Below are 27,981 nucleotides of genomic sequence, written 5' to 3'. Positions count from 1 at the left end.
GTGGAAGGGAAATGTTCAACTATAAAATGACCTAAATTGCTACATTTAACAGTCATTGTTCAAACGGGACTGTCCACCCACCAATAAACCAGGCACTAAAAGTCTACACACCCACTTCAAATGCCCCGGGTTTTTTTGCGATATATCTTTCACCAATAATGTAAAAGTAGAGAAGTAAACATGTCTTAAAAGAATCTAACGTGCATCTCAAAACTGAGGCAAACATGCAAAAAATCTAGTCCACCGAGAAGCCCGCGTCAAAAGCAATTACTATTTTAGTACAGCCGCGATTATCACGATCATTACATTCTACAGAAGTGCTTAATGAAGTGTCCATTGGGGGAATGCATCTATTAGGAGCGAATGAGGTATACTTTCGAGATCAGCAAATATAATGATGGGCAGCCTCCGTGACTTCTCCTCTTTACAATGAACAACAGCTTCCCCTGCTGGCGGATTAAAACCAAACAAAAGCCACCTTTTATTATGAGCGGATGCGCACAGCAGCCACGTCTGACTCATGGTCACTCTTTAACTCTCGCAGTGCGTCTTGCTCACGGCACACTGTTGTTAGCGCGAAATTAAAATGTAATAGTGAACGCCTTCAATCATTTTCCTCCATTGTTGTTGTTTGGTGAGGGGCGGATCGTTGCTCACACCTTCTGTGTGACAAGAAGGGAAATTGGGCATTTTAAAGCGCCGTAATTGGAGAGCAGTCCTATCAGGATGCATCACTGGGCATGCTCCGTTTGATATGACAGCGGAAGCAGCGGGCATGTTGTGAGCCACATTCCTATCACAGCTTCTCCGATTTTGGATTTCTGCTACTGACTGATTGCTTTGGTCTTCCTTTCTTTCTTTTTTTTTTTTTTTTTGCGGCAGCAACAGTAAAAAAGGAGAGGGAGACGTGTTAGTGGTGCCGAGACAAAGAGCTACACTCGGCTTCTGCGCGTCGGTGTGAAGGAGGCGCGTCCGGAGGAGGGACCGAAAACCAGGAGGACCAGAAGCAGCAGCAGGACAGGCGCTGTCCGCTCAGCACCAGCACCGTAATCACCTTGGCTCAGACGAGTCAGTAAAAAGTGAATATCAGTTAGACGCGCGGACTTCATTGTCTGTTAGTTCTCGCTGGATTTGGTGACGATGTGACGCCCATTATCCACGTGATGCCATTGACCGCGTTCATTTTGGATTTCGCCTCCAGCCTGACGGGCACGTCAGCGTCCAAATTCCCAAAGCGCGCCGCCGCCTGACGCGCGACGAGCCGGCGGCGATTTGCTTTTGTTTACCCGCTGGGGAAACGACAGGTGGCTCGGCGCGTCGCTCTCACCTTTGCCACCATGACGAGGGGAACTTGGCTAAGCGATGTTTAAGGGACGCGATGGGCCTGAGCGACGACAAGGATCGCATCGTGATCAACGTGGGAGGGATCCGGCACCAGACGTACCGCAGCACCCTTCGCACCCTACCTGGCACCCGACTGTCGTGGCTGGCCGAGCCTGACGCTCCTAACCACTTTGACTATGACGCCAAGATCGAGGAGTTCTTTTTCGACCGCCACCCGGGCGTCTTCGCGCACATCCTTAACTATTACAGGACAGGTAAGCTGCATTGCCCGGCCGATGTGTGCGGGCCGCTCTACGAGGAGGAGTTGGCGTTCTGGGGAATCGACGAGACGGACGTGGAGCCGTGCTGCTGGATGACCTATCGACAACACCGGGAGGCGGAGGAGGCCCTTGATAGTTTCGGCGGCGGGGGGTTGTTGGACTTGGGCAACGACGATGCAGAGCCCGAGCCGGAGCACGGGGAGGACGATGTGGATGAGATGACGCGGAGGCTGGCGCACGGAGACTCTCCCGACGCCCGGAGCGGCACTTTGTGGAGCCGCTGGCAGAAGCGCGTTTGGGCTTTGTTTGAGGACCCCTACTCCTCCAAATATGCACGGGTGAGTTGCTCGCATACTTCTCTTTTTTTCTACCCGTGCAATCACTGGGTGAATTCATGAATGGCTGGTGACCTTGAAATTGTTCTCCCAATGCATAGATGGAATACTAAGGCTAGTAAAATTATAAACCCCAAATCTAGCTGTCCAGAGGAATAATAACTAACAATTTTGCAAAGGTACAGTATACATGGGCACATTTTTCCTTCATACTATATAGACAAAAATCAATTACTGATTAATTGTAAAACTTATCAAGTGCAATGCAAATGTTCAAGCATGCAATGCACATACAAATATTCACAGTGAACACTTGTTGCTAGGCAGAGTTCATAGGGCTCAACCTGCGATGCTGCCAAAAAAGGGGCTGATGGTGCTTTGCCAATTGGAATAGGAAGTCAATCAGAAACACTTTCAAGCACTGTTGTCGTGTCAGAGAGAATGAGGGACATCCAATATCATATTTACAATATAATATTATATAATATAATATAATATAATATAATATATTTCATCTTTCTATGCCAGCGACATATGCTGATCGGCAGAACAATTAAATGGTCTTCCATTAATTAGCTGAGGCAGGGCTACCTGTAGCCACCATTCATATAAAAAGTCATGGCTTCCTGTAGATTTGTGTTCAGTTTAACACTCAATAGGCACAATTGAAACCATATGAGATATGGAGTCAAATATGCATCCCAAGTCACTACTACTATATTTGTAAAATAACTAAGACATTAAAAAATGCCCCTGATTCAGAGTCGCCACAGCTCATATGAGAAAAATCAGGACTGCTCTTTCCGGGGTACGTGGCACCCTGGGTAGATTTGGTAAATGGGTCAACAGCACATTAGGGAAGCACATCTTTTGCACCACGTAGCAATATTTCAGTGGCAAACCTCCAGACTAAATCAGGTTGCTGTCCAAGGTGACATTTCTGGTCCCCACTTTTGGGCATTTTTTCATTGGAGCCTCTAAAAAGTGACAATTACTTCACATCTCCACATGTTTGTTGACAAGTGTCCTCTTCTGAAGCCTGCTGCGATGCATGCTGCTTCAACAGCTGTAGCAGCCTGATTATAACCCCCCCAATGCCCTCCCCCATCCAGTGGTAGCTAACTATATCCGCAGTTTCTCACTCTGGATATAATCCACAGTGGATATAAAAAGTCTACACACCCCTGTGTGTGTGTGCCAGATTTTTGTGGCATAAAAATGAGACCAAGATAAATCATCTTCACTGACAACTTATAAAATTAATTGACATTTTTGATTAATTAATTCAAATTGAATATTGTGGTTGCTTAATTAATTCCAACAAAATAATGTGGTTGCACAACTATGCACACACTTTTAATTAGGATGTGACTGTGTTAAGAACTGACCAATCACATTCAAACTTCAAAGTTCAGCACACCAAGCACCATTTAAAGTGACTCTGATTATCCCAGAATAAAGTTCTGTTGTTCTAGTAGGCCTTTCTTGGCATAATGTTGGCTTTCTAGCAAAACACAAAGTTTTCTGCTAACTCTGAGCTGTTCATTATTCCCTCCACCTTGAAAAACAAACAGAACAAAAACAACCCCAAAGTAAGTAGGCTTTTCCCAGAATATTTTGTTTTCACCTGGAATTGGGACAAATAACAAAAAATGCCACACGTTGCATCATCTTTCGAGCATCACATAGAAATCTCCCACAGCACATCTTCTGTTTAGATAAAAGCAGAGCAAGGTTGGACAAAGTGCAACTAAGACAGGCAAGAAAATTAATTAGAACAGAGCCCCAGACTTAATTACAGACTCTATTCACAGTGGATACATCAGTGGAAAAGCCTTGTCACAGCACATCAAGCGCCAGCTCGCTGTTTTAGAGTTCATTAACCAATAAACAGGCCGTGGTGTTCACCTGGCACCTTTCCCTCAATGCTCACGCTTTTCCCAAGTGTCACTGAGACAAAGGCGCTGTGATGACATGGAGTGTTTGAAAGGGTGCGATTGTTCGTTCACAGGCCACAGAGCAAAGTAACTTCATCACACTTATGACCTATAATGACCTTGACTTTGCCAAAAATATCAACGCGTAATAGTCGCGGGAAGCAATTGAAACGTAGAAATCAACTCTAATCAAATCACTATGTCACAAGATACTTTCAGATGGCAAAATACAAAGATAAACATGAACATGACTAGCTCGCCTCAGTATTTTACATCATAGATCCATAAATCAGTGTAATAAGTTGATTGGCCTTTTCGATTTTTGAATTATGCATGATCCGATCATAGCTATAAATTAGAGATTACATCATCCCAAAGCATTTTTTGTTAACGTAATCACATTACGGAGTGCCTGCATGGCCTAGATTGATTTTATTTTCGTGGTTGAAGTTTCTATTATATATTATTGTAGGGATTTATTTTGTGCACAGCACAACGTAGAGGAGGCGTAGCGAACAATAACTTTATGCAATAGATCACAACAAATGCACACACAATGTGAATATCTCAATGCTGGTAACCAAACTGATGAGGTGTCACTGCTTCGAAACAGAAATAAAAAGAAAAGCTTAATATAAAGCTAAGATTTAGGGGAAAACTATATAATTTGGAGCTTGCGTGGTATGCATGTGTGGTGTTTGTTACTCTCGAGCTCACCTTTTTATTTTAGAGTGCGTAGCTGCGGGGGTTTGTATATGCGCACAAAGCTTGCAGAGGCGGAATGCGGCGCTAAACTTTCTCTACAACATCCATCCATCCATCCATTTTCTGAACCGCTTAGTCCCCACGGGGGTCGCGGGCGTGCTGGAGCCTATCCCAGCCGGCATCGGGCAGTAGGCGGGGGACACCCTGAACCGGTTGCCAGCCAATCGCAGGGCACACAGAGACAAACAACCATTCGCACTTGCACTCACACCTAGGGACAATTTGGAGTGATCAATCGGCCTACCAAGCATGTTTTGGGGATGTGGGAGGAAACCGGAGTGCCCGGAGAAAACCCACGCGGGCTCGGGGAGAACATGCAAACTCCGCACAGCGAGGGCCGGAGGTGGAATCGAACCCGCACCCTCCTAACTGTGAGGCGGACGTGCTACCCAGTGCGCCACCGAGCCGCCTTCTCTACAACATTTTGTGCATTAATCTGAAGCTGATGGTAAAAAAAGTGGAGGAAGGGGAGGGGGGCGATGTTGACAACAAAAGTCATCGAGCTGGAGTCAAGTCAACAAGAAATCTTACTCGGACAGGAAGCAGACATTCATCAGCAAACCATTTCCTCGTCGCAATTCCATGAATTGCCACTGATGACTCGATGTAATGAGGGCCTGCTTTCCATCTCAGCCGGGGTCGATGCACTCGAATGACTTGAGATGCAGTTTTCCCTTTGCTCACTCGAATATATAATTCTCTCATGCCTAGACAGCTCCGTCGTCCCTCCCGTGTTTATTCATTACTCCGCCCAACTTCTCAACTTGTGCATCAGGGAGAACGCGCACTTACTGCACCTCCCCGCTAAACCCAAATTTGTTGACATCATAAAGTGACAACGGACTCATTTCTCAGTGATTGATCTGCTGATTGGCTGATTTCCCCCAACTGGCAGGGGTGGTAACGCATACTGTAATCCAGTATGATCAGAGGATAGTGCAAGGACAGAGCCAACGATCAATACCCAGGAGAGCATTGTGTATCGGTTACACCTACATATGTAGTGCAGATCAGAAATATCACAGGCTAAATGTGATGAAATGCGATCGTCAAATCAATGACGACGAAAGGTAAAGCACTCTGCAGCTATCGGGGATGATGTTGCTTCGACATAAAAGTGGAGCTCATCCTGATCAGTCTCGGCCCACCCTGATGAGTCCCAGGAGTTGATTATCTAGTCAATGTGACCTTGGTTGGGGAAAAAACAGCACTGAATCCAAGTTTCACACGTATTTCGTAAATGTCCCGTATGTTACTGCTGACGGCTCCTAACCTTGACTATTCTGTGACCTTGAGATGGAGCAGAGGAAGGAAGGAGGGGGTGTGTTGAGCTCGCATTGATTGTTCCTGTTTAATGCCACTTCGGAATCAAGACGCGGTGCGTAGAACTGTCATTGTCACTGCAGATGCCGATGTCTCAGATTAAATTGCAATGCTAAGAATGGCTGCCTGGGGTTGATTACATTGTGTGTTACTGTGCTCACCCACCACTCTGTCCTTCATCCTCTACCACTCCACCCCCACCACCCGCCCCCCTTTCTGTTGCTTTCTCCTGACTCTCTGTGGTTTCCCACACAGTGGGTGGCTCTGGCCTCGCTGTTCTTTATCCTGGTTTCCATCACTACCTTCTGTCTGGAGACCCACGAGGCCTTCAATCCCATCATCAACCGCACAGAGGTGGAGCTGGTGGACAACGTCACGGTGGAGCACATCTACCAAGAACCTGAGACGGCGGCCTACCTCACCTACATTGAAGGCGTTTGCGTAGTGTGGTTCACTTTTGAATTCCTCATGCGAATAACTTTCTGTCCGAACAAATTTGATTTCATCCGGAATGCCCTGAACATTATCGACTTTGTGGCCATCCTTCCTTTCTACCTGGAGGTGGGCCTCAGCGGGCTATCTTCAAAGGCAGCTAAGGATGTGCTGGGTTTCCTCCGAGTGGTCCGCTTTGTTAGGATCCTGCGTATCTTCAAGCTGACTCGCCACTTTGTGGGTCTGAGGGTGCTGGGCCACACGTTGAGGGCCAGTACCAACGAGTTCCTTCTCCTCATCATCTTCCTCGCCCTGGGTGTCCTCATCTTTGCTACAATGATCTACTACGCCGAACGCATTGGCGCCAACCCAAACGACCCTCGAGCCAGCGAGCACACGCAGTTCAAGAACATCCCGATCGGATTCTGGTGGGCCGTGGTGACCATGACGACCCTCGGCTACGGCGACATGTACCCTCAGACCACCTCTGGTATGCTGGTGGGAGCCTTGTGCGCCCTGGCAGGCGTATTAACCATCGCCATGCCCGTCCCTGTGATTGTCAACAATTTTGGAATGTATTACTCCCTGGCCATGGCGAAACAGAAACTACCAAAGAAAAAAAACAGGCATATCCCACGGGCACCCCAACCTGGTTCTCCAAATTTCTGTAAATCAAGCATCAGCTCACAACACCAGAGCCCCATCGCCCACGACGACGTTTTCGAGATAAAGTTTCAAGGTAGGATGAAGCTCTTTACATATTATAACTCAAAAACATTCCTTGTTGACATCATCAACAGTTTGCTGGCCTGGGAAAAAAAACACTATTCAGCTGTTTCTCTCTTCCCACACTTCAGTCAGCTGGTGAGTCAGGCGAGAGATTAAAAAGCAGACTTCCCCAGCACACGATCAATAAAATACATGATTTTCATACCCTGAATGGAGAGAATGACTGAATTGGGCAAATAATTAGTAGTTTTGCACTTGACTGTTCACAACTTCATTCAGTGATTCAATTAGCTTGGCTTTTAGGGAAGAGCAGTGTCATGTCCACTAGCGGAGCCAGAGGGGGGGCTTTTTGGGCACTGGTCCCTCTTTGAGTTGGCAGGGTCCATTCATATGATCAGGATCGTTACCAGGCTCTTGCTGATTGGCTGATCATTTGAATTAGGTGTGATGGAGGAGGGAAACATCTCAAAAATGCAGGATAGCAGACCTCAAGGCCCAAAGTTTGACAACTGGGACTCAAATGAATTCTAGCTTGGCGCATGTGCCTCCCCCACTACATTGTGTTATCATGCTCAACAAAGAATTGGCAAACAAACTGCAATCCAAACAATGGGCTACCTCTTGCGTTTACATTTTTACCTTGGTATATAAACAGAGCCCGCATGTGCTTGCAAACCTCCGAAAGACAAATTGCAAGGTAAACATGACACATCAGCGACACAATAATCCACATACGGAGCCATTATGGAAAACGTAGACATGACGATTGTTAGAGATTTGCTCACTCCAACTTATTTTGAGAGAACCACACGGGAGACAAGACTAGATCCCCCCTGCCGCTCCCTATGTGCTCTTTTATTTGTTCTTTGTTGTATGCAAAGATTCCAAGCTGAACGGTGAGGCCGCCAACGCCGCTCTGGCCAATGAGGACTGCCCTCACATCGACCAGGCCATATCTCCCGAAGAAATCTTCAGCCCCAGCGAAAGAGAGCGGCCCTGCTTCCTGGTCACCACGGCTGAGCGGCCCAACCACACGGGGGGCAGAGCGAGGAGGGGTACGTACAGTAAAAGCCAATCGCAGGCCCCCGTAAGATACTGACACGCCCTAGACAGGACACGCCCAATTTTTCTCTCCCTCCCCACCACCTTCTTTGCCGAGTGTTATTACTCGCACGAAAAAACACACTCACACAACTGCAAACCTCTTAATACGACACCTTCACAGCCGCTGCTCCTCCTCGATTATTCCCTCGGGAATTGTACATAGTCCGAGTTAAGGCCAAGCACAATCACCACAAATGTCAATAATAGTTGTCTACATCTACATAATCTATTTTTTTATACCACACATAATGTAATACCCCTATCTACTTACCAGTAAAAATATTTTGAAGATTTATATGATCTAGAATGTCATGCTTAGTAATAATATTGATGTGCTATGTATGTATGTATGTGTTTTTAATGACAAATATCATATGGGATCCTGATTTTGAGTACATTGCCCTTGACTATAATGGTGCATGAAGTGTCTTGCTGATGGGTGCTATCAGAATGGTGAAGGAGCACAACACTTTTTTTTTTTTTCTTTTTCTTTTTGAAGTCCCAACTTTATGATTCCACCCAAACATTCCCAATACACCAAGTAGCCCTTACCTGAGGTGCCTACCTTTTCTAGTGTTCTCCTCCGAACCATTCCAGTACCACCCGGTGCATGTCCTCATACTCCGGAAGCACTCAATGCATGAAGAAATCTGATCCGTCTCAAGTGTGTGTTGACCTCTCTCTTTGGAGACAAAAACAAGAAAGCAACAGGTGTAGTATTACCGAGAAGAAGCACACCCCAAAAAAAACAACAACAGTCATGTCATGGATACGGTACTGCGGTGTACTCAGAACGTTCTCTGTTTTTCAACTGAAGGTTATGAAAAGCCTTGGAGCCTTAACAGCATGTCTGGCATGAGCGGGGATGCCTCTGGAGTGTCCTCAGTGTCCGCCCTGCCCTGCAGCCCACCCTGTCTAATGCAGCACTCACATTCTCCCATCCCATCCATTATGTAGCATGGTTGAGTAGCAGATACAATGCCATTGGAAGGCCAGTCCACACTTCTACTCGTATCGTTTACTGTCAGATAACCCCGCCCCCACACACACTTTTTTTTTTCTACTTTTTGACACTTTTTGTTCCTGCTTTTCCCTTTCCTGGAAAACTCAACTCTCTCTCTCGAGGGGGGTGTCATCATATCCTAGACGCCACACGTGCATGGGTCACCTCAGTTGCTGACAAAGTTCTACAAGTTCTTAAGCCCACCACTTTCGCCTAAGTTGACTTTATTGCCTGTTGCTCTGTTGCTTTTGATCTCACATACTTTTCTGCCGACAATTTTTTTTTTTTTAAGTCTCATCTGCTTTTGACAATTCTGTGCAGGGAACTTTCATAAGATGTAATATTATGCTGGAGATTAACGACACATGTTTTTTTTTAAAACATATCCAACATTGCCAGGTGTTAAGGAAACTCCTAAGTGCTTTCTTTGTACGTTGCAAAAGTAGTAGACGATTCTGAACAAGCCAATGTTGTCGCAATGGCCACACACTAAAAAAAAAAAAAAAAAAAAAAAAGAAAAACAAGCACAGCAAGATGATGTCCGATGCAGCTTGGAGATGATGAGAATTCTTATGACACTAGTAATGAATAATGTCAACAAAAACTAAAAAAAGTGTTTGGTCCTTTGCATGAACTGCATGAGAAATTATGTTCTACAAGAAGCTAACTGTAATGCAGTAACTGTAAGAGAAAAAAACATTTGTCTTTCAAAACCATCGCAAAGCTTTGCCATTTTTATGCATTTCCTGAGACAGCTTTATACAAGAGACTCAACCATAGCAAAATTTTTATGTAGCTGCCATTCTTTGCCTTTCCCCAATATATCAGATATTTTCTTGGATCCATTCGACAACTGAAATTATTTGGTACAAATAATTTTTTTAAACGACCATATCTACCGATAGAACTTTTTTTTCAAATCGTCTGTTGAAATTGAGGCAAAGTAAAAAATATATACTAGATTTTTGACCCAATACAACTTTGTTGTAGCATGAATACACTTAAAAGCTGCTTATGATTTCATTTAACAACACACAGCTTAAGTCCGAGGAAATAATTTTTGGGTTATTATGGTGAAAATATTTAGAAAATAATTGTTAGAAGAGGGAAAAAATAATAATCTGTTCGCAGAATGAAGCACATAATTTATTCAGGGGGCACTCGAAAACATACGAGATATATACTGTATATTACGTTAGAATATATTATAAGAATAATTTTTAAAAAATCTGTTCTAATTACGATACACATTTTTTCAAGGCACTTTAACACATCTTATGTTGACCAATCAGAAATTTGACAAATTTCAAGAATATTTAAATACATGAGTACGTTCATTCTGAATGAGCAGAGTTTTACATTTCAAGTCATGTCTTTTGTGATCAATGGACATTATATATTAAGAAAACAAAATCTTGTGAAGATTTGTTGTGAAGAGATGCAGGTGGAGAAAAAAAATTACAAAACAATGGGATGTGGGTCTTCTTGGGGAAAGGTACTAAATGCATGTATTTTCCATTTATGCAACAGAAAAGTATTCAAATTAAAAAAAATGTACAGATAAGTCCTTGCATGAAATAAATTTTGTACTCAATGAGCGTTTAGACTCCATTTTTATTCAACTGCACATGCATACACCCCCTCCCCTCCCCTCCCGATACTCGTGTATGGGAACAACAAAGAAACAAAGGTGACCAACGGTGAGAGCATGACAAAAAATCCGCATGACAAAGACTGAAAAGTATCTCTACCTTTAAAAGGCCGCATGATCGGGCATGTTGATTAACCGACTCTTGAGTCCGGACCAGACAATCCGTTTTTTGTCTGATGCCTTGGCTACGCATGGGAAGTACCACACATGGTAAAGCTGCCTTTTACCATGAGCGACTAACAGAGCACTCTTTTTTTTTTTTACCCTCCAAGTGTCATTTCACCTCTCCCTGCACCGCGGAGGTATCAGCCATCAACCATTAACTCCGTCATAAAATATTACTTGGTGTAATAATTTCTTTTCATTATTATTTTTTTTTTATATGTTTATAGAGATCCAGAGACAGCACCGGAGCAGACAACCAACTGAGTCAGTTTGTGTTATGAACCATGGCGTACCGACCACTATGTGTATGACCCATAATGGCCCATCACCCACCTGATTAGCATTATTGTGTGTATTACTTAGTATTTTGAAAAAGAGCGTGAGAGCGGCAACCTGATCATCACAAACTCAGCATAGATGTAGCACCGAGGACGTTTTGTTGTCAAGCCTTATGTAGCTAAATATCTGTGACTGGTTACTGTGTTGTAATCTGTGTGCCTATTTTACGTGTGTGTGTGTGCCAGTGCTGTAAATACGCTTTTTTTGTGTGTACGTGTGCCGACGTTGTGTGTAGCGATGTTTTGGAGTGATCATCAAATATGTGTGTGCTTCCTGTGTTCAAACACAAAAGTGGTTGCTGCGATTTGTGATCACCTTCCTTCTCCCCCTGTCACGAAAAACACACTTTGCACACTCATGCTCACCTCTTTTTTAGACTTTTGCACTTTTTTGCACCGCTCTACTTTTAACATTCCTTTGATGAGGTTTTAGGAAACATCCATGAAAATGTCATACTTGAACTCTAGATTGATTTTGTATTTTTTTTTTTTTTTTTTGAGGCCTTGAATGGTTAAATATGCTGTTAAGAACTCACAGAAAATCAAATAAGTAATACTTGTATTTACAGATGCCAAAACACTATAAATACACATCGTGCTGGACAAGTGCCTCTGTCATACAAATTCTTATAACTTGTTTAATATGATGAAATAATGCATCACGGGTAGCGATAATTTCATTGTTTTAAGTCAACAGATAGAGCTCATCCAACACACAGACAGTTGATATATAAAGTTAACACCTCCTGTAAAATAGCAAATTTTGTGGTGATGATGGTTGTATAATAAAATTAACAAAATTTAAGTTTGAACAAAATCTCTTAAACGATTTGTTCAGACTCAAGACAATTTTTTTGGTAAAGGCTATATTTCTTCACTAATTTGTTCTATGGGGTCAAGTCAGTCTCCATATGTATGTTTTTGTTATTTTAAGTGTGTAGATTGTTAATGGTTCTTTGGTTTGGTGAAAAATAATAATTTTTTGGACACCAGAAGTTTATTTGTAAAATTTTAAGTCGTCTAATCATCACATTAAAAATGTCATTTTACAGGGGGGGTTGAGTTTTAATACATGCAGGATGCCCAGTGTGGATCAGTGTGGAGAGGCAACAAACATCATAACGAGTAGATAAAAACCACGATAGCCTTGTTCGAGACGCAGCTTTCATTGTTTGGAAAAGTTGAAAATAAAAGGGACCAACTTTTAACAAACAACTGCAATTACACTGCCAACAAACCACTGGGAACTGTGCTAGTCACTATCGGAGAAACGATAACACATCGGCACCATTACGATTAAACACACTCATTAAAGAATTCATAAAACATACGAGGCAATGAATGTGTAACATTGAGCGAGATTTAAAGAGTGTCTGTGGGTGTGTGTTTTTGAACACCGTGCAATTTGTAGTTAGTTCTCTTAGTCGAGTGTTCAGTAGTTTTGATTGGTTTGTTGGTTCACGGTTTTTTGGTGTCTTTTCTGAACAATATCGTTCAGACTTGTACAAGAAATAGTGTTAAATAAAATTTCAAAAATAACAAACACGAGATTTTCAGGGGGCGTTGGTTGATTGTTTTGGAAAATCATGTCCGTATTATATTAGCATAAATAGACCTCAATAAAAGCAGCAATAAATCAACTGGAGTAGATGAAACAAAATTCCAATACTACCCAAGGGCCCATTGCCCTTGACCTTCATGTGGTCACCAGGTACTGCACTGCAGATGTCAGCATACGTAGCTTATAAATATTCAAGCTGGGTCAAACGCAGCAGAGAAAGTTCCCCAAGTGGAATTAATGCCACGTACGTATGAAAGTGGTAACGAGAAAAGCAATTCTGAATGCGACAGTAAATCATGAGGTGGTATTTGCTACGACGGACTTTGAGTCCCTCCCAACACTCAAGATCACGGTAATAAAAGCGCTGACGTGGAAAGATGAAGCTCTAGCCCATCCCTCACACTATCAACCCATGGAAAGAAAATTTTCTAAATTGCTTTCTTGTGGTGATTTTGAATATGATCGCATTTTTTTTCTCTGGCAGGGTTTCATAATAATAGTATACTAACCATAATATACTGTATTTTTCAGACTATGAGGCGTACTTAAAATTCTTTCATTTTCTTAAAGTTGACAATGTGTCTTATAATCAGGTGCGCCTTGTGTATGGATGTCGAATTGGAGTTGAAGGCAAGCTTTTACAGGTCAAACTTAAAAACTTAATATACCCTCAAAGCCTAATAAAAAGAACGTAAAGACATTTTTTGAATCAGCGTTAAAATGATACAAATATGGGATTCATAAAGCCATGTCTCATTCAAATTTGCCGTTGAGCAGTGTAATCAGTCAGATGAACGTTCATTCATAAAATAATTCCAAAATATGAATGCAGGTGTAAATCCGGGTTGCACGTTGGCTCCAATGTAAATGGCGTGCGTGTAGTTTGTCACTTGTCTTCACACGTATTCCCGGCGCACACAGCCATAGAGTGTCCGGCCCCGCAGCCAATGACAAGAGGTCTGAGGCCGGGAACGACTTGCGGCTCAAAGACGTCAACCAGCGAACCGTCTCCACACATTCCGTGTTCGTTCCAGCCCCAGGAAAGGAGACGCTCCCCTGAAAAGCAGACGGATCGGGGGGGTCAGTGTAGCAATGCCTGAGCTAATCTTAACAGCCTGGGGGCGGATGAAGCAGAGTTCCAAAGACGAAAAGAAATCAGAAAACAAAACACGCACACATGCTGACAACCAGTCGGCCTCCCCGCTCATCACAGCTGGACGGTTTGTTAGTGGGTGTGGTCGGGGCTGCATCACCGAGGAGACACGTGCCATGGCAACACTGTTACCTAATAGGCTCCATCACCATGGCAACAGAAGCGAGGGTAACACATCCTTGAGCTCTCCCAATCTGGCTGTCGTGTCTTTCATGCTTTGTTTGTCCGTCCGTCCGTCCGTCCGTCCGTCCGTCCTCTCGAAAAGATTTGAACACGCACAGCCAAACATACGCGTTTGCCGGCAAGCACACCAAGATGTCATGCCAGCAAGCTTATGTCAAGTGTGACACTCTGCCAGCTAGCAAGGGCTACCAACAGACATATGCGGAAAATAACGTTTCCCTCCAAATCGCTATTCGGGATCTAGTAACAAGTGTTCATCCCGAAGTGAATTTTCAGTTTCAGTTTCAGGCCTGTGCTCAGCGGAGGTGAGAGCGCTATTTGGGCGCTGTGCTTTATTCATAGACTCACTGACAGGAGCATAGCACACATCAGTGTTTCCATGGTAACAAAGTGCTGCACTTTCTGCGCAACGAAAAAAGGATCGAGATCAAGATGCTGAGACCAAATGCAATTTCCTTTTCAACGCATCCTATTGATAATGATTTTTCCCGTTCGGCCGCCTAAATGTCAACTAATTAACACTTGTACAGTTTGGGATGACTTATTGTTCTATTTTAGGGCATGTTTTGTCATAAACTAAAATATTTTCTCAGATTGAATGAAGAGCACCTTCCGACCCTCTCGCACCCTTGACCACAAATCTCATCGGTGGGGAGGGGCACTTCCTCAGGTGCAGAGCCGGCAACAGATATGCTATGCTCTTGGTTGCTTTCCGCCTGACCTACTTGAGCACCAGAAATAGCAGCACTCAGGTCTCTATTTCCAATCCTGTTTTGCTATTTCATTGCTCCTGCCGCCGCTGCGCTCAAGACAACTACAAGGAACAAGGGGAGCGTGGTGGAGGAAGGGAGTTACGTGAGGTTGACTTGAGCACCTCCCGTTCCCTGGTCTGCCTTCTCAGCATCTGGAACGAGGGGTGAGCAAAGTACAGTCAGCGGGCCACACATGGCCCGCACCAGCGCTGACTTTTTATAACCAAAATCATCTCTTTCAGAATCCAAGAAGCAGTTCCCTGATGCTTTGTTTTTACAAATTAACACTATTGGTCAGTCCCTATGTGGGTGTGTTGTTTTTACAAAATATTGAATATTTAAATGAATATTAAAATGGCTTGCTCTCTAATTGCTCAATAAAGATGCAACCCTCACTGAAAACTGATGCTTTTGGAGAGATTCCACTCTTTAACTTTTTAATTAAGAGTATTATAAAGAAATAGCATTATTATAATATTTTACAGAATTTATGAACGACCTGGCTTAAAATATGGCCCTTGAACGTTAGCCTATCCCTGTCAATATTGATTGCGAGTTCCTGTTCAATATTTCTTCATTTTGTCTGAAGAGCACACAATGCAACTTTAATTAAAAAAAAAAAAAAAAAAAAAAAAGAAAAAAATATATATATACCTGCATGTGCTTTGAAGGAGCATTCTGCTCGTGTTTCATCTTCCTCAGATGTATTTATATTCGCTGTGATGTAACAACTGGGTCAGTGTTCAAAATTTAATGTGAGAAAAATTTGACTTCTAAAAATTCTTCATCAAGCCAGTTGCTGGATGTGAGGCGGGGAGTAAAAGAGGCACACATCTTTGTATATTTGATGAGAGCGCACAAGAAGATCTGTTGCCTTCTCGTTCTGGAATGTGTCATATTTTGCTCTTACGTATCTCAAAGTCCTCCAACAGGAAAAAGTCGCCTGAAAATCTGTGTGTGACTAATTCCGCTCATTTACAGGCCTGCTCGCGTAATTGCATCCGTCAGTGATCCCAATCCCGGTGTGCTATGATTACTTCCTAGTGGAAAGGGCCGCAGAACCGTGAAATGACCTCAGAAATCTTCGGAAGCCGACAGAAGGATAAATGTTTCACAATGACGTGTAATCTCTAACATACTGCCAGAATAAATCTTTGGGAGTCAAAGAGACTTATTATGTCTTCCCTCTCTTGTTTCAGCCGCTTGTAACAATGTGGCATAATCGCTTTAGCGTTGTTCATTTCCAGTGCAATTGAGTGGATAATTTGCCCAGATCTTAGTCATAACACATCATCTAAGACAACATAAACAATCACATGACATGTAGCCTTTAGGAGAGTACTCACCTACAATGGCAAGGTTATGTTCAGATCCACAGGCAATCTGCAGGGGAAAAAAAATACGTTTAATATGCGCACTGGAGGCTGCCGCTGAACTTTCACAAAGGGCGTCATTGCTAAAAACTGCTGAGCCAGCAGACACGCCAAACGTACACAACAATATCTACACACAAAAAAAAAAACAGCAAACTTTTTTCAATACTGAATTAATCTTGTAGGTAAAAACAAAACAAATCCCAAAATAAGAAAACACTGCTGAGTTGCCAGAGGACTTTATGCTAAGGACAAATTAACTGACTTTGTTAACTTTTTTTCTTCTTATAGGCAATTGATTTTCTTTCTGGAGCTTTTCCACTGAAACAGCAGCAGAAATTGGAAGTGACACCTAGCAGCAAATGAATAAATCTCCACTTGAGTGGAAGCCCAGAGGTCTCTAAGTGCTACTATATAGCTTTCTCCTATTGCAATCAACATCTTTACTAATCATGCTTTATCTGCTTACTGCCTGTTCCCGCTTCCGCAAAGAAGAGCGGCAGGTCAGCCCATACGACAGACTAGGCTATTATTTGTTATGCTCATACGCCTCATAAAAATGTGACGGCTATTTAAACATTGACTCTGAGGGTGTGGACGCACGTCACGCCGAGCCCCGGCGGATTCGGAGAGATTCATTGTCCACTCAGCAAATCCATCTTCACCTTTAGCTTTACGCACGTAAGGTGACGGCACGATGACATACGTCGCCGCTGCGTCGACGATCCCCGTGGGTTGGATAAAAACGATCCGGAGTTTCACCCTTGCCCAACCTTGACATCTGTTTTATTAGCAGCCCTCTCCTGTCATATAGCAACCATTTGGATTGCAGGTTAACAGCCACGCTGCCATACAATGGGCCCTATGGGAGAAAAAAAAAAACTCTGACTGCGCAAGATATTAATGGTTCCCTCCCTTGTGGGCGATAATGGAAAAGTGCACATGTTTTTTTTATTGCGCGTATAATGATGTATTTCATCAAGGTGTCACTCTCACGAGGCGAACTATGACATCCAATAGCAAACAACTTTCAGCTTCCTTTAGCTTCCTTTTGTGGGTGTTGGCTGCCCCCTGCTGGACGACTAAAGTACTTACATGATGAATACCTGACAGACCACAAGGCCAACCAACATCGAAATTAATTAAAAAATAAAATATATATAAGTTGCGTTTCTTACAGGGTCATCATGCTTTATATGGCTATAAGGCTTACCTGTGTTGCTCCGTAGAGGACATTCACCTCAGCAGGCAAGAAAGTCTGCCCGCCACTGTTTGCTGATTGGTGCTCAGGATTTGGGCCTTTGGGCGGGGGTCGGCCCAGTTGTCCGTAATTCCCTCTGCCCCAAGTGAACACTCTTCTAGTCTCTGAAATATATGCCTCTCTTTAATTATGTGAGACTAAAAAAACACATTCCTTATACTGCAGCTCACCTGTTTGAGCAACAATGTGAGTCCAACCGCTCCACACATTTACAATTTTCTCTCCATTCAATAGTGAGCGCTCGAGCGGAGTGGGCGTAGACAGAAAGGGCTCGGTGGCTGTCAGCTGGCCGTGCTTGTTGCTTCCCCAAAGAAATAAATCACCGTCTCCTGGATGAAACAAACAGGGCAACATTAGTCTTCATTTGGCAAAGGCAGAGCAGTAATCAGGAGCCACCGATCCACTAATTACAAGACAGACTAAAGAGAAAGATGGGTATGTTGTGCATGACAGTTCAGAAGTGCAAACCAGCAGGCCTTGCGGGTAGAAAAATATTTGAAATGCACTTTTAAATGATGGTCTCTTGACAACCCTGGTTAATAATGTACTTTGAGGTGAACTATTTTGCTATTATTACCTGTAAGGCACCCACAGTGTGCTGAGCCTGCAGTGATAACACGAGAAATCTTCTGATCCAAACCTGCAACATGACCAAAACAACCCATGTCACCACAACAAATATCAAACTAGGCATCACTCCTCCCCTTTCTGTCTTACCTGGCACCAGAGAAGGAACCTTGGAGTTGAGGTGTGATGGAACAGGGTCTGGACTCAGTGCTTTCTTGGCAAGGCTATGAAGACCTGTCCCCCACTGGTAAACGCATCCTGAGTCTGGGAGCCGAACAGATTGGGCAGGATTTATTGCTAACAGGAAACACAGTGATGCATTTTATAGTGAATACCTGTGATTCCAAGAGCGTGCCGGAGACCTGCTGCTATGTTCACCACACGCTCCTTCAAACCCTAAGAGTAAGCAACAGAAGGAAAAATCAGAGGCCACGACACAAAGTGCAACTACACACTTGAAAAAAACTTGAAGGCATCTATTATGTGCTCACCTCAATGAGCACCACTTCTGCAGAGTGTGAAGTCATCTGACCAATACCCAGCTGTCCAAACACATTGGAGCCACACGCTAATAGCTTACCACAATCTGTGTGAAATAAGATGATTAGTGCTGTTTCAGAATATTTACGGCTTAACTTAATTCATTGTTTGTTTTTTCTTTCAATGGAATATTAACATTTGCTGCAGTGAGACAACAGTGAAAGACTCTCAATAATCACCAGTAAGAAGAAGAGTAAAGTCCCAGCCACAGGCAACATTTGTGACCCTCTGATTCAGGCCCGAGCAGTGCTGAAGTGTTGAGCAGCTGGCAGTGTGGCCGAGTCCAAGCTGGCCTCTGTGATTTTGCCCACACACAAACGCCTCTCCATCGTCTGTACAAAAGCACATGATGGTGGAATTCTGTTTCCATTTTTTTTTTTTTTTATACATACACACTAAAGGTCTTTCACAAAGTACAAAATGATCGTACATATACATGAAGTACACGGCAGATGCTGAAAATGTGTTAGGTTCATTGAAGCTATTGAATACAACGTGGCAATTTTCTATGAGTTGGTTTATGAATTGCTCAGCTGATGCTTGATTGTCAAGTCAAGTCAAGTCAAGTTTATTTGTATAGCCCTGAATCACAAACAGTCTCAAAGGGCTTCACATAGCCAAAATTGACAATTATTCTCAAAGCATCCCCTGATCATAAGCTCCCAAAAGGGCAAGGAAAAACTCAAAAAAAACCTGTCAGGGGAAAATGAGAAACATTGAGAAGGGACCACAGATGGAAGGATCCCCCTTTCAGGATCACCAGGTTGTAATGGATGCAGAGAGTGCACAAGTAATACATAATATGAAAATCAATGAAAAAAATGGATGTCGGAGGTGCCCTCGATTGTCCTGGCAGTGTCCTCAAGGGGGCCGAGCCGCAGCTCCCCCATCCCGAACTGGTCCCCGAGAATCCAGCCAGCCGCTATCAGCTTCTGAGCCACCTAACCCCCTCCCCAGCCGGGGAGGAGGTGGGCAGAGAGAACAGAACAAACTCCGGCCAAATCGGCCATCACAAGTTAGTTAAAGGCCATCTCATAGAAATGTGTCTTTAAACGTGTCTTAAATGTTTCTACTGAGGTAGTAGTTCTAATATCCATTGGTAGGGCATTCCAAAGCTCTGGAGCCCGAATACAGAATGCTCTAGACCCTGCAGATATTTTCTTGGCCCTCGGTATAACTAAAAGACTAGCGTTTTGCGAACGAAGGTTACGAGACGGAACATAAGGAACGACTAGGTCGACGAGATATGAAGGCGCTAAGCCATGCAGTGCTTTATAGGTTAGTAGAAGAACCTTGAAGTCACATCTTAAATGGACCGGGAGCCAATGTAATTCGGCTAATATTGGGGTAATGTGATCAAATTTTCTTGACCGTGAGAGCAGCCTCGCAGCGGCATTTTGCACTAACTGTAGACTTTTAATACTGGATTTAGGAAGACCAGAGAATAAGACATTACAGTAGTCCAGGCGCGACGTGTCGAACACATGTATAATAGTTTCCGCATCCCCGGTCGAGAGGATAGGACGAATCTTAGCAATATTACGAAGGTGAAAAAACGCAATCCTGGTTATATTCTTAATGTGTTTTTGAAAGGAGAGCGTTTGGTCAAATATTACCCCGAGATTAGTTACTGTATCACTCTGAGTGATAGTACGGTTATCTATAGTTATAGTGGTTTCCTTAAATAAATGTTGATAACGAGTAGGACCAATTATCAACATCTCAGTTTTATCCGGGTTAAGACGAAGGAAGTTGAGAGACATCCATTGCTTAATCTCCGCAAGGCACGCCTCGAGATTACAGCAGTCCTGTGGATCTGTCATCGATAACGGCATATATAATTGGGTGTCATCCGCGTAGCATTGAAAACTAATATTATATTTACGTATTATGTCCCCAAGCGGAATCATATAAATATTAAATAAAATCGGTCCGAGTACCGATCCCTGTGGGACACCACACGTAACATTATAAAGCTCAGAGGACGTATTACCATGGACCACTCGGTGCGTCCTGCCTGATAGATAGGAATTGAACCAGCTTAGTGCTGACCCTGAGATACCAACACAACTTTTAAGACGCCCTAATAAAATATCGAAGACTACAGTGTCAAAGGCAGCACTAAGATCAAGTAGTAACAATACAGACGACGTATTTGAATCCATAGCTATGAGGAGATCATTAGTCACTTTAGCAAGTGCTGTCTCTGTAGAATGATTAGCTCTAAAACCAGACTGAAAAGAGTCATATCGATTATTAGCGACCATGTAATCAATAAGCTGCTGCGCTACTACTTTTTCAAGAAGTTTTGCTATGAATGGGAGGTTTGAAACTGGCCTATAATTACTGAGACAGTCCGGGTCAAGATTTGCTCGCTTAAGTAGTGGTTTAATAATAGCGGTTTTAAAGGCTATTGGCACTATCCCAGAGGAAACAGACAGATTGATTATATTTAAGACGGACGGTCCTAAAATTGGAAATAATTCTTTAAGTAGTTTGGCTGGAAGCGGGTCGAGTAGACATGTTGTTTGTTTAGCCGTACTAACCAATTTTGTAAGCATTTCAAGGGACACGCTTTTAAAATTTGAGAGGGTTATTGCATGATCCCCAGCGATAGTAACCGGCGGAGCGATTGGCATGGTATTCTTGATCTCGTCCCTAATGGCCTCAATCTTTTGAGCAAAAAATTTCATAAACTCGTCAGCTGAGTGCAAGGAGCTATCGGGGGTCGGCTGGCGCAGAGTTAGCTTTGCCACTGTATCAAATAAGTATTTAGGATTGTTTTTATTAAGATTAATGACTTGCGAAAAATAACGAGTTTTTGCTAAAATAAGCGCATCTTTATATTTCAGGAGGCTGTCCTTCCATGCCTGATGGAAAACCTCAAGTTTGGTTAAACGCCATCTGCGCTCATGCTTTCTACATAATTGTTTAAACGTACGTGTTTCATCTGTGAACCACGGAGTTGGCCATCTACGGCGAGTTTTCAGACGTAGCGGTGCCACAGAGTCGATAGCTTTTAATAATGTCGCATTGAATTAATTTGTAAGATTATCTATAGAGCCACTGTACGCGGGAAACATGGCGGTTGCCGGCGACAGTAACTCAGATAGCGCAGTTGCAGTCATGGAGTTAAAATTACGGCTGCTATAATTCTGATTGCTCTCTTGTCTTTGACAGGGAACTAAAATTTCAAATTTTATTAAAAAAATGATCAGACAGAACAGTAGTGTATGGCAGTACTGTTATATTTGATTGTTATATTGATGACGTACCAGTGACAACCACCGTGTGTCCCCCGCCACCGCAAACAGCCTGGACCGTCCTTCCATGCAGAGCAATCTTGTTCGAGAGGCGTGGGACTGCCTGGTCCTCCTCATGTCCCTGCCCATGTTGCCCGTAACTGTTGGCCCCCTGACAAACATATTTTCATATTTTCATAAAGTTTGATTGCGTCCAAACATGGCTTATATAAAATGACGTAGCGTCGAAGTTAAAACCTTTTCAACAAATTTTAAGATAACATTAGAAAAAGAGCATGGCAGCATTCATGAAATGAATAAAAACACAACTCCTAAATGTAAACATTGAATACTAGGTTACAAACTTACCCACGCGAGTAAACAAAATTCCTGCCGCAAGATAGTTGCCATGGGCCGTAAAGGGTTACGTTGGGATGATTCGCCACACTGTCGTACAACGTAACTATGCAAGTGCTGTGAACGTGTACGTGTTTTTTTTATTTTTTATCAACCGCAGTCCTCAAACTAGAATTCCAAAAGTTGATTCAAACATTTTAATGTCATGCAATAAACTACAAATATGCATATATACATACTACAGAAGCAGTTATAACGATTTTTACCAAATTGAGGCAAAAGACATTTTAGACACCATAATTAACTCTTATGTCTATACATTGATTTGTAGAAAAATATGTTTTTTCTGTTATTTCAGAAGAGCTCTACATATATCTGCATTTAAAAATGTAGGCCTATTACTGGAAGGTGTGCATGGGCTTGTCAGAATAAACCACCAAAATACTTTCATTACATTGCTTGTATAATTTCACTCAGCATTACACAGAAAGAAGCATGGTACATAGACAATAAAAATATAAAGGTGCATTTTATATTTAATCACAAGTGTGAGGAAGATTGGATAATGAAACAAAAGAATTTAAAAAAATCACAAGATCATGTACAACAGCAGGTTAGCCAACAGGGTTGACTTGAATTGAGGGCATTTTCTGGTACAAGAAGCATACAGACAGGACGCAGAGTAAAAGCCAAATAAATGAATCTTTTGGTTTGTGCAATTCACTGACACCATAGCATGAGTGTCTCTGTACGCAGTGTTGTATATTTTGGGCTAACTCATGTTCCGTAGTGGGAAAACTCCGGGAGTGGGAGGGGCAGCTTCGGGGACGTTCAGTGTTGTGATGTACGGCCTGTGAACTGACCGTGTTGAAGAAATAAAGCAGTATTCATCACGTCGTTGCCCGAACCTTTCTTGCTACCTAAGAACCCGGAAAGTAGTAAGGACATAACACGCAGAAGGGACAACAGCGTCTTTTTGTCAAAATTAGTGCACATTCAATGACAAAGGTTGATACACAAGCAGCATATCTAGAGCAGCAGTGCTTGGGGGGTACAACACAAAAGGGCTGCAAGCGGGCTTTGAAATTTCAGACTCCGAGTTGCTTGTTGAGGCGGTTCAGCGCGTCACCCACAATGTCGAGCTCATGTCGGAGTTCCTCCACAACACTGTTGATGCTGGGAGTGTCTTTAAGCACATCCACACTTTGGGTGTAGGGGTTGTACCGTACTGTGAAGGGACGCTTGATGGTCTTGGCAAACTCCCTGGAATAAACAAGATGAAGAAAATTTCCTCTTAAATCGTCATAATCTGGAATTTGGATGAAGATTCGCGAGGAGATCATGTTTACCTCATCTTGACTTTGGCCTCCTCAAAGCTGTCTGATACAAAGTAAACATCCTGAAAAGTTGTGATGATGCATTCTTGTTTGGATGTTACTTTGGGGTCGAATGACATGATCTTTGATTTTCCAGAAAGGGCGTGCTGCAAAAGAGGACAATGTACCTTAGCTGACACTTGATTGAATCTGAAACAAGGACTGTGACAGTGCGGATGAAAAGAAGAGCAACTGTGATTTATACTGTTTCAAAAAAGTTCCAGGACTGGTTTCACATAAGATAGAATGCCTTGAACATCTGACAGTTCCTGGCTGAGAACATTGTTGTGCAGCTAGAGCACTTTAGCAACCCAACCAATCTGGCTAATAAAATAAAATAAAATAAAATAAAATAAAATAAAATAAAATAAAATTCAGATTCAATTGTTTGTGTTTTCACCTTGAGCTCACTGATGGATGAAAGCAGTCCAGCCCCATATGCTCTCAGCTGTCCTTCCTGTTTGCATAGCCCAAACTCCACTGTGAAAAAATAACACTGAAACAAAAAAAAAGGCAAAAGGAGTCATGAAAATCAAGCATGAAAGCATCGTTTCAAATACAGGCTTTAGCAAGTTCACTCACTGTGGCCAGTTTCTGAATAGAGTCGTCCGAGGCTCCCAATGAAGCCAGGCCGATCTCCTGGGAAAATTGTGCAAAACTGGGCTCCGCCAGTAGGGGGACGTGACCCAGCAGCTCATGACACGTGTCCCTGGGTAATGATCAGGTTTTCATGAATGCCTGCTTTCTTCTTCACATTGGCATGCTGTGTAATACTCACGGCTCAGGAGTGTATAAGGGGTCAGAGCTGTGTCGCACATACTGGGTGCAATGGAAAACACGGAAAGCCAAACCAGCCAGGAAGTCACGAGGGGACAGGTAACCAGCCACAGGCCTGATGGTAAACCCGGTGCGTTCTGGAGAACACCAACAGCTTCAGCATTTCAAAATCAACACAATGGGATATTCATATTTAACGAAACTCACCCCTGAGGAAGCGAGAAACGTCTTCCAGTTGGGGAATATTGTCTTCTCGACATTCACAGTATTTGGAGAGCAGTGGCAAGTTTTTCAAGTATTCCCTACAAGCATGGCTTGGGTACAACTTGTTGAGCTCTCTATACACAACACCCCATGTTTTCACTTCCTCCTCTGTAAACTCTATGCGAGGAATCAGCTCACCGCTTTGGAAAACAAGAAATCCCCCGTCAGTTACACAAAAAAACATTCCACTAATTCCTAAATGAGACTTCACAAAGCTTACTGTTTGTAGGCCATTGCGAGATCTGCAAAATACTTTCGTCTTTTGCGATAGACATTATCCTTGAAACCCTGAAGGAGTCCAATAGAACAAATGAAAATTATTAAAAGGTGAAGAGTGCAATTAAATGGAATTGCTCCCACATACCGGATGATCAGCATCCAAATCAGAACCGTACATCAGGACACGATTGGCACACTTGTCCAAGTCGGATATTTTCTTTGGGAACCACGGTACATTCTGCATATCTGTCGGTGACGCTTGAGTGAGTTAAATTCATGATAGAAGGTAAAAAAATAAAAAATGTGACTATACCTTCCTCCGGTAGACAGGAATTATCTGGAGGCTCCATGTCCACCACGCTCACATGCTTCCGCAACAGCTGGATGATTTCGTTGAGTTGTTCGTGGTTGCTGTCACAGTCCACAAAGATTTCAAACTCAGAGTTGCGCCTTTTTGATTTCCTGGACTCGATGTGCACTAGGTTGACGTGATTTTCCTGCAACCCATGAAAAAAGTTTACCTTCCAGTTAAACTGTGTGTAAATCAAAATATTATAACATTATAAACCAACCACACGGTAAATATGATAATATATTCATACCTGGAAGAGTTTGAGTGCCTTTACAAGTCCTCCCACTTCATTCTTGAGGGAAAAGATAATTGTTGCTCTGCCTTTCTCCAGTGTATTCTTCTCAGTGTTTTCTTCTATTTTTGTGAAGGTTGATTTGTTAATCTGGAAACAGTAATCATTCATAGTTGAAAGGATGGATCGCAAAAAATATACAATGTGAGGCACAAAGGAATTAGCACCTTTTCTTTTCATTTCTACTTAAAAGTTACTTGCGTGATTTGCATATCCAAGTAAATATTCTACCTTGGTAGAAAAAAATAAGATGTTATAAAAATTAACAATAATTATATTAATTAATAATAATTATTATAATCATTTCATAATGATTCTTGCAAAATAAAAATATTCCCTTTTGTTGATTGCTTTTATAGTGGCTCATGTCAAATAAGCTACAGCCACTTAGAAGCATGGCGCCATCCAAAAGGTATTTCCACATATGCAGATAAGAGCGCGCTAAGTATGTCAATGTCTCAGACAGACAGAGGCACACATGCAGAGATTAACGTCACGAGACTCCAGTTTCAGAACCAGGGACAGTACCCTCACGTTGACGCACATATGCTCACGCCACGGGAAAATTCATTATAATCCTGATCAAGTAACATAGTAGCATTTAAAATAACATTGTCATATGCAGAAATTGGAACACATTAAAATTCAAAAGAAATTTTTATTCTAACATTTTCCCACAATATATAGTTGCTGCCTACCATATTTTGCCTTTCAAGTGTAGCACAAACCACCCGGGTGAGTATTTTTCGGTGGATCCATGTCTGTAAGGCCCCTGAAAACATCACTGCATCAGGTTGTCCCGGGTCAACTTTTTGTGTCTCTGTTTCCTCAAATCGCCCTGCAGCAATCGCTTGTAGAGTTAAGGGAAAGCCTATTATTAACCCCTCGTGAGTTCAAATCTGAGCAGGCAGCATGCCTTTCACCACCCAATGTGGAAAAGTATTTTAGAAAATTTTCTGGGAATAATCTGATAGACAGCATCATTTGTTGTGATTTCCCCTTTTTGTTTTGTGGTAAATTAAATCTGTTTTTTTAATACAATTTTATTTGTATTTCTTTAAAATAATCAAATAAAATATAATTTAAGAAAAAAAAGTAACTTCAATTGAATTAATTGAAAAGAAATCCTTGAAATAAATTTATGTGACAAACTATCTTTAGCATTTTGGTCAAAAGAATGAAAATTCTCTTACCTCATTGTTGAGTAGTTTTTCTTCATAGGCTTTATTCATGGAGTCAAATGATCTCCCCCTTCGAGGTCCATCAATTCTGTTGGAATACATTTCAAAATGCAGCTTAGCTTTTTCCACCTCAACTTTATTTATTCAGCTGTTGCAAGTGGATTATCTGTCAGCCCCCCTCGATGTAAAGCAGGATGTGTAACCCTGAGAACCAGCGCGCTTTGCTATTTAACCACAGAGAGAACGAGGAGGGGGGCTTAGGAGGGCAATAATCTCAGGGACACCAGCAAATGAAAAAAGAGCATCATCACTTACGTAATTTGGGTAATAAAATGTGCCATCTATATTTTTTAAAAAAAAGCTTTGCAACCAATCACAAAGCCTGATTTTGGCAAGCTTTATAGTTGCAGTCATTTTTTATGCAGATGAATAAGAAAAAATCAAACACAGTTGAGCATGGACAATGTCGACATTGATGCTGGAAAATATTACAGAGTTCATTCCGGTAGTTTGGCCAAAGAGGAGATCAAGGTTTAAGAGGATTTAAGAGCGTAGACCACCTGCCTTCATTGTGCAATGATCCCAACATACGCCCCACCCCCTTCCCTTTAAAATCCACAGCGCTGCACAGTAAGCAGATTTGGGTTTGGGTGCACATGACACCAATAATCTACATGTTTTGCTTTCTCCAAAGCAATCAGTGAAAAAGGGGGCCAATTAAAACAAGTGCAAGCTTTAAATAAGCGACTTAAAACAACACGGCCCACTCTCGTCAGCTCGACTGTGCTGGTACATGTGGCTGATGCACATGGCGCTCGTCTCAGGTGGATCTGGCCTATGTCACCCGTGACAGAGGCGCTTGCTTTACACAATCGAGGAAGCAACCAGGCCAACTTCCTCCAGTCAGAAGCTGGACCCAGACCAGCACTTATTAGCAATATTATGCAAAAAGATAAAGAGGGGGAGGGGTATAAGTCAACAATAATGTGAACGCTTACTGATGTATGTTTTAAATGCTTTTTATGGAGCACAAGGGTTAAATGGTGGTCACTATGAAGGATTTAAAATAAATCTGGCTTATAATTAACACAGTAGAAATCAGTGCACAGGAAGTCTGTGCTCATAAAAGAAACAATTATTGCTCC

The 27,981-nt window shown here is 42.6% G+C and overlaps 3 protein-coding genes across 8 annotated transcripts; 1 reads left to right on the top strand and 2 right to left on the bottom strand.

Annotated features, from left to right (window-relative positions):
* Positions 1–541: 541 nt before the first annotated feature.
* On the top strand, positions 542–11,992 carry kcnc1b (potassium voltage-gated channel, Shaw-related subfamily, member 1b). Of its 3 annotated transcripts, none has more exons than XM_049722102.2 (4): positions 557–1,942; positions 6,220–7,135; positions 8,007–8,180; positions 9,047–10,831. In XM_049722102.2, exons 1-4 carry the CDS (start codon positions 1,379–1,381, stop codon positions 9,184–9,186), a joined length of 1,794 nt encoding a protein of 597 aa, XP_049578059.1. In that variant the 5' UTR covers positions 557–1,378; the 3' UTR covers positions 9,187–10,831. The 3 variants fall into 3 exon arrangements, with proteins under 3 accessions (XP_049578062.1, XP_049578059.1, XP_049578060.1); XM_049722103.2 differs by lacking the exon at positions 9,047–10,831 and adding an exon at positions 11,276–11,992 and having other exon boundaries at positions 575–1,942; XM_049722105.2 differs by lacking the exon at positions 8,007–8,180 and having other exon boundaries at positions 542–1,942; positions 6,220–7,113; positions 9,022–10,831.
* On the bottom strand, positions 11,860–22,501 carry sergef (secretion regulating guanine nucleotide exchange factor). 3 transcript variants are annotated; one of them, XM_049722113.2, is made up of 12 exons: positions 22,388–22,500; positions 22,052–22,190; positions 18,956–19,108; positions 18,728–18,822; positions 18,572–18,632; positions 18,387–18,500; positions 18,247–18,309; positions 17,840–17,998; positions 17,622–17,773; positions 16,382–16,418; positions 15,139–15,187; positions 11,860–14,003 (listed from the first exon to the last, which is right to left on the bottom strand). In XM_049722113.2, exons 1-12 carry the CDS (start codon positions 22,427–22,429, stop codon positions 13,940–13,942), a joined length of 1,128 nt encoding a protein of 375 aa, XP_049578070.1. In that variant the 5' UTR covers positions 22,430–22,500; the 3' UTR covers positions 11,860–13,939. The 3 variants fall into 3 exon arrangements, with proteins under 3 accessions (XP_049578070.1, XP_049578067.1, XP_049578069.1); XM_049722112.2 differs by lacking the exon at positions 15,139–15,187 and adding an exon at positions 17,074–17,270 and having other exon boundaries at positions 13,903–14,003; positions 22,388–22,501; XM_049722110.2 differs by lacking the exon at positions 15,139–15,187.
* A 57-nt stretch (positions 22,502–22,558) lies between these two features.
* tph1a (tryptophan hydroxylase 1 (tryptophan 5-monooxygenase) a) lies at positions 22,559–27,298 on the bottom strand. 2 transcript variants are annotated; one of them, XM_049722134.2, is made up of 12 exons: positions 27,152–27,298; positions 26,849–26,924; positions 25,614–25,745; positions 25,325–25,508; positions 25,157–25,257; positions 25,013–25,080; positions 24,736–24,932; positions 24,530–24,665; positions 24,334–24,460; positions 24,152–24,247; positions 23,725–23,858; positions 22,559–23,638 (listed from the first exon to the last, which is right to left on the bottom strand). In XM_049722134.2, the coding sequence occupies exons 1-12, from the start codon at positions 27,175–27,177 to the stop codon at positions 23,464–23,466; spliced, it is 1,452 nt and encodes a 483-aa protein (XP_049578091.1). In that variant the 5' UTR covers positions 27,178–27,298; the 3' UTR covers positions 22,559–23,463. The 2 variants fall into 2 exon arrangements, with proteins under 2 accessions (XP_049578091.1, XP_049578092.1); XM_049722135.2 differs by lacking the exons at positions 26,849–26,924; positions 27,152–27,298 and adding an exon at positions 26,354–26,545.
* Positions 27,299–27,981: the final 683 nt, after the last annotated feature.

Source organism: Syngnathus scovelli, chromosome 6 (genome assembly GCF_024217435.2).
Source record: "Syngnathus scovelli strain Florida chromosome 6, RoL_Ssco_1.2, whole genome shotgun sequence".
NCBI lineage: Eukaryota > Metazoa > Chordata > Actinopteri > Syngnathiformes > Syngnathidae > Syngnathus > Syngnathus scovelli.
Note: the sequence above shows the minus strand (reverse complement) of the source record. Positions and strands in the feature narration are given on the sequence as shown.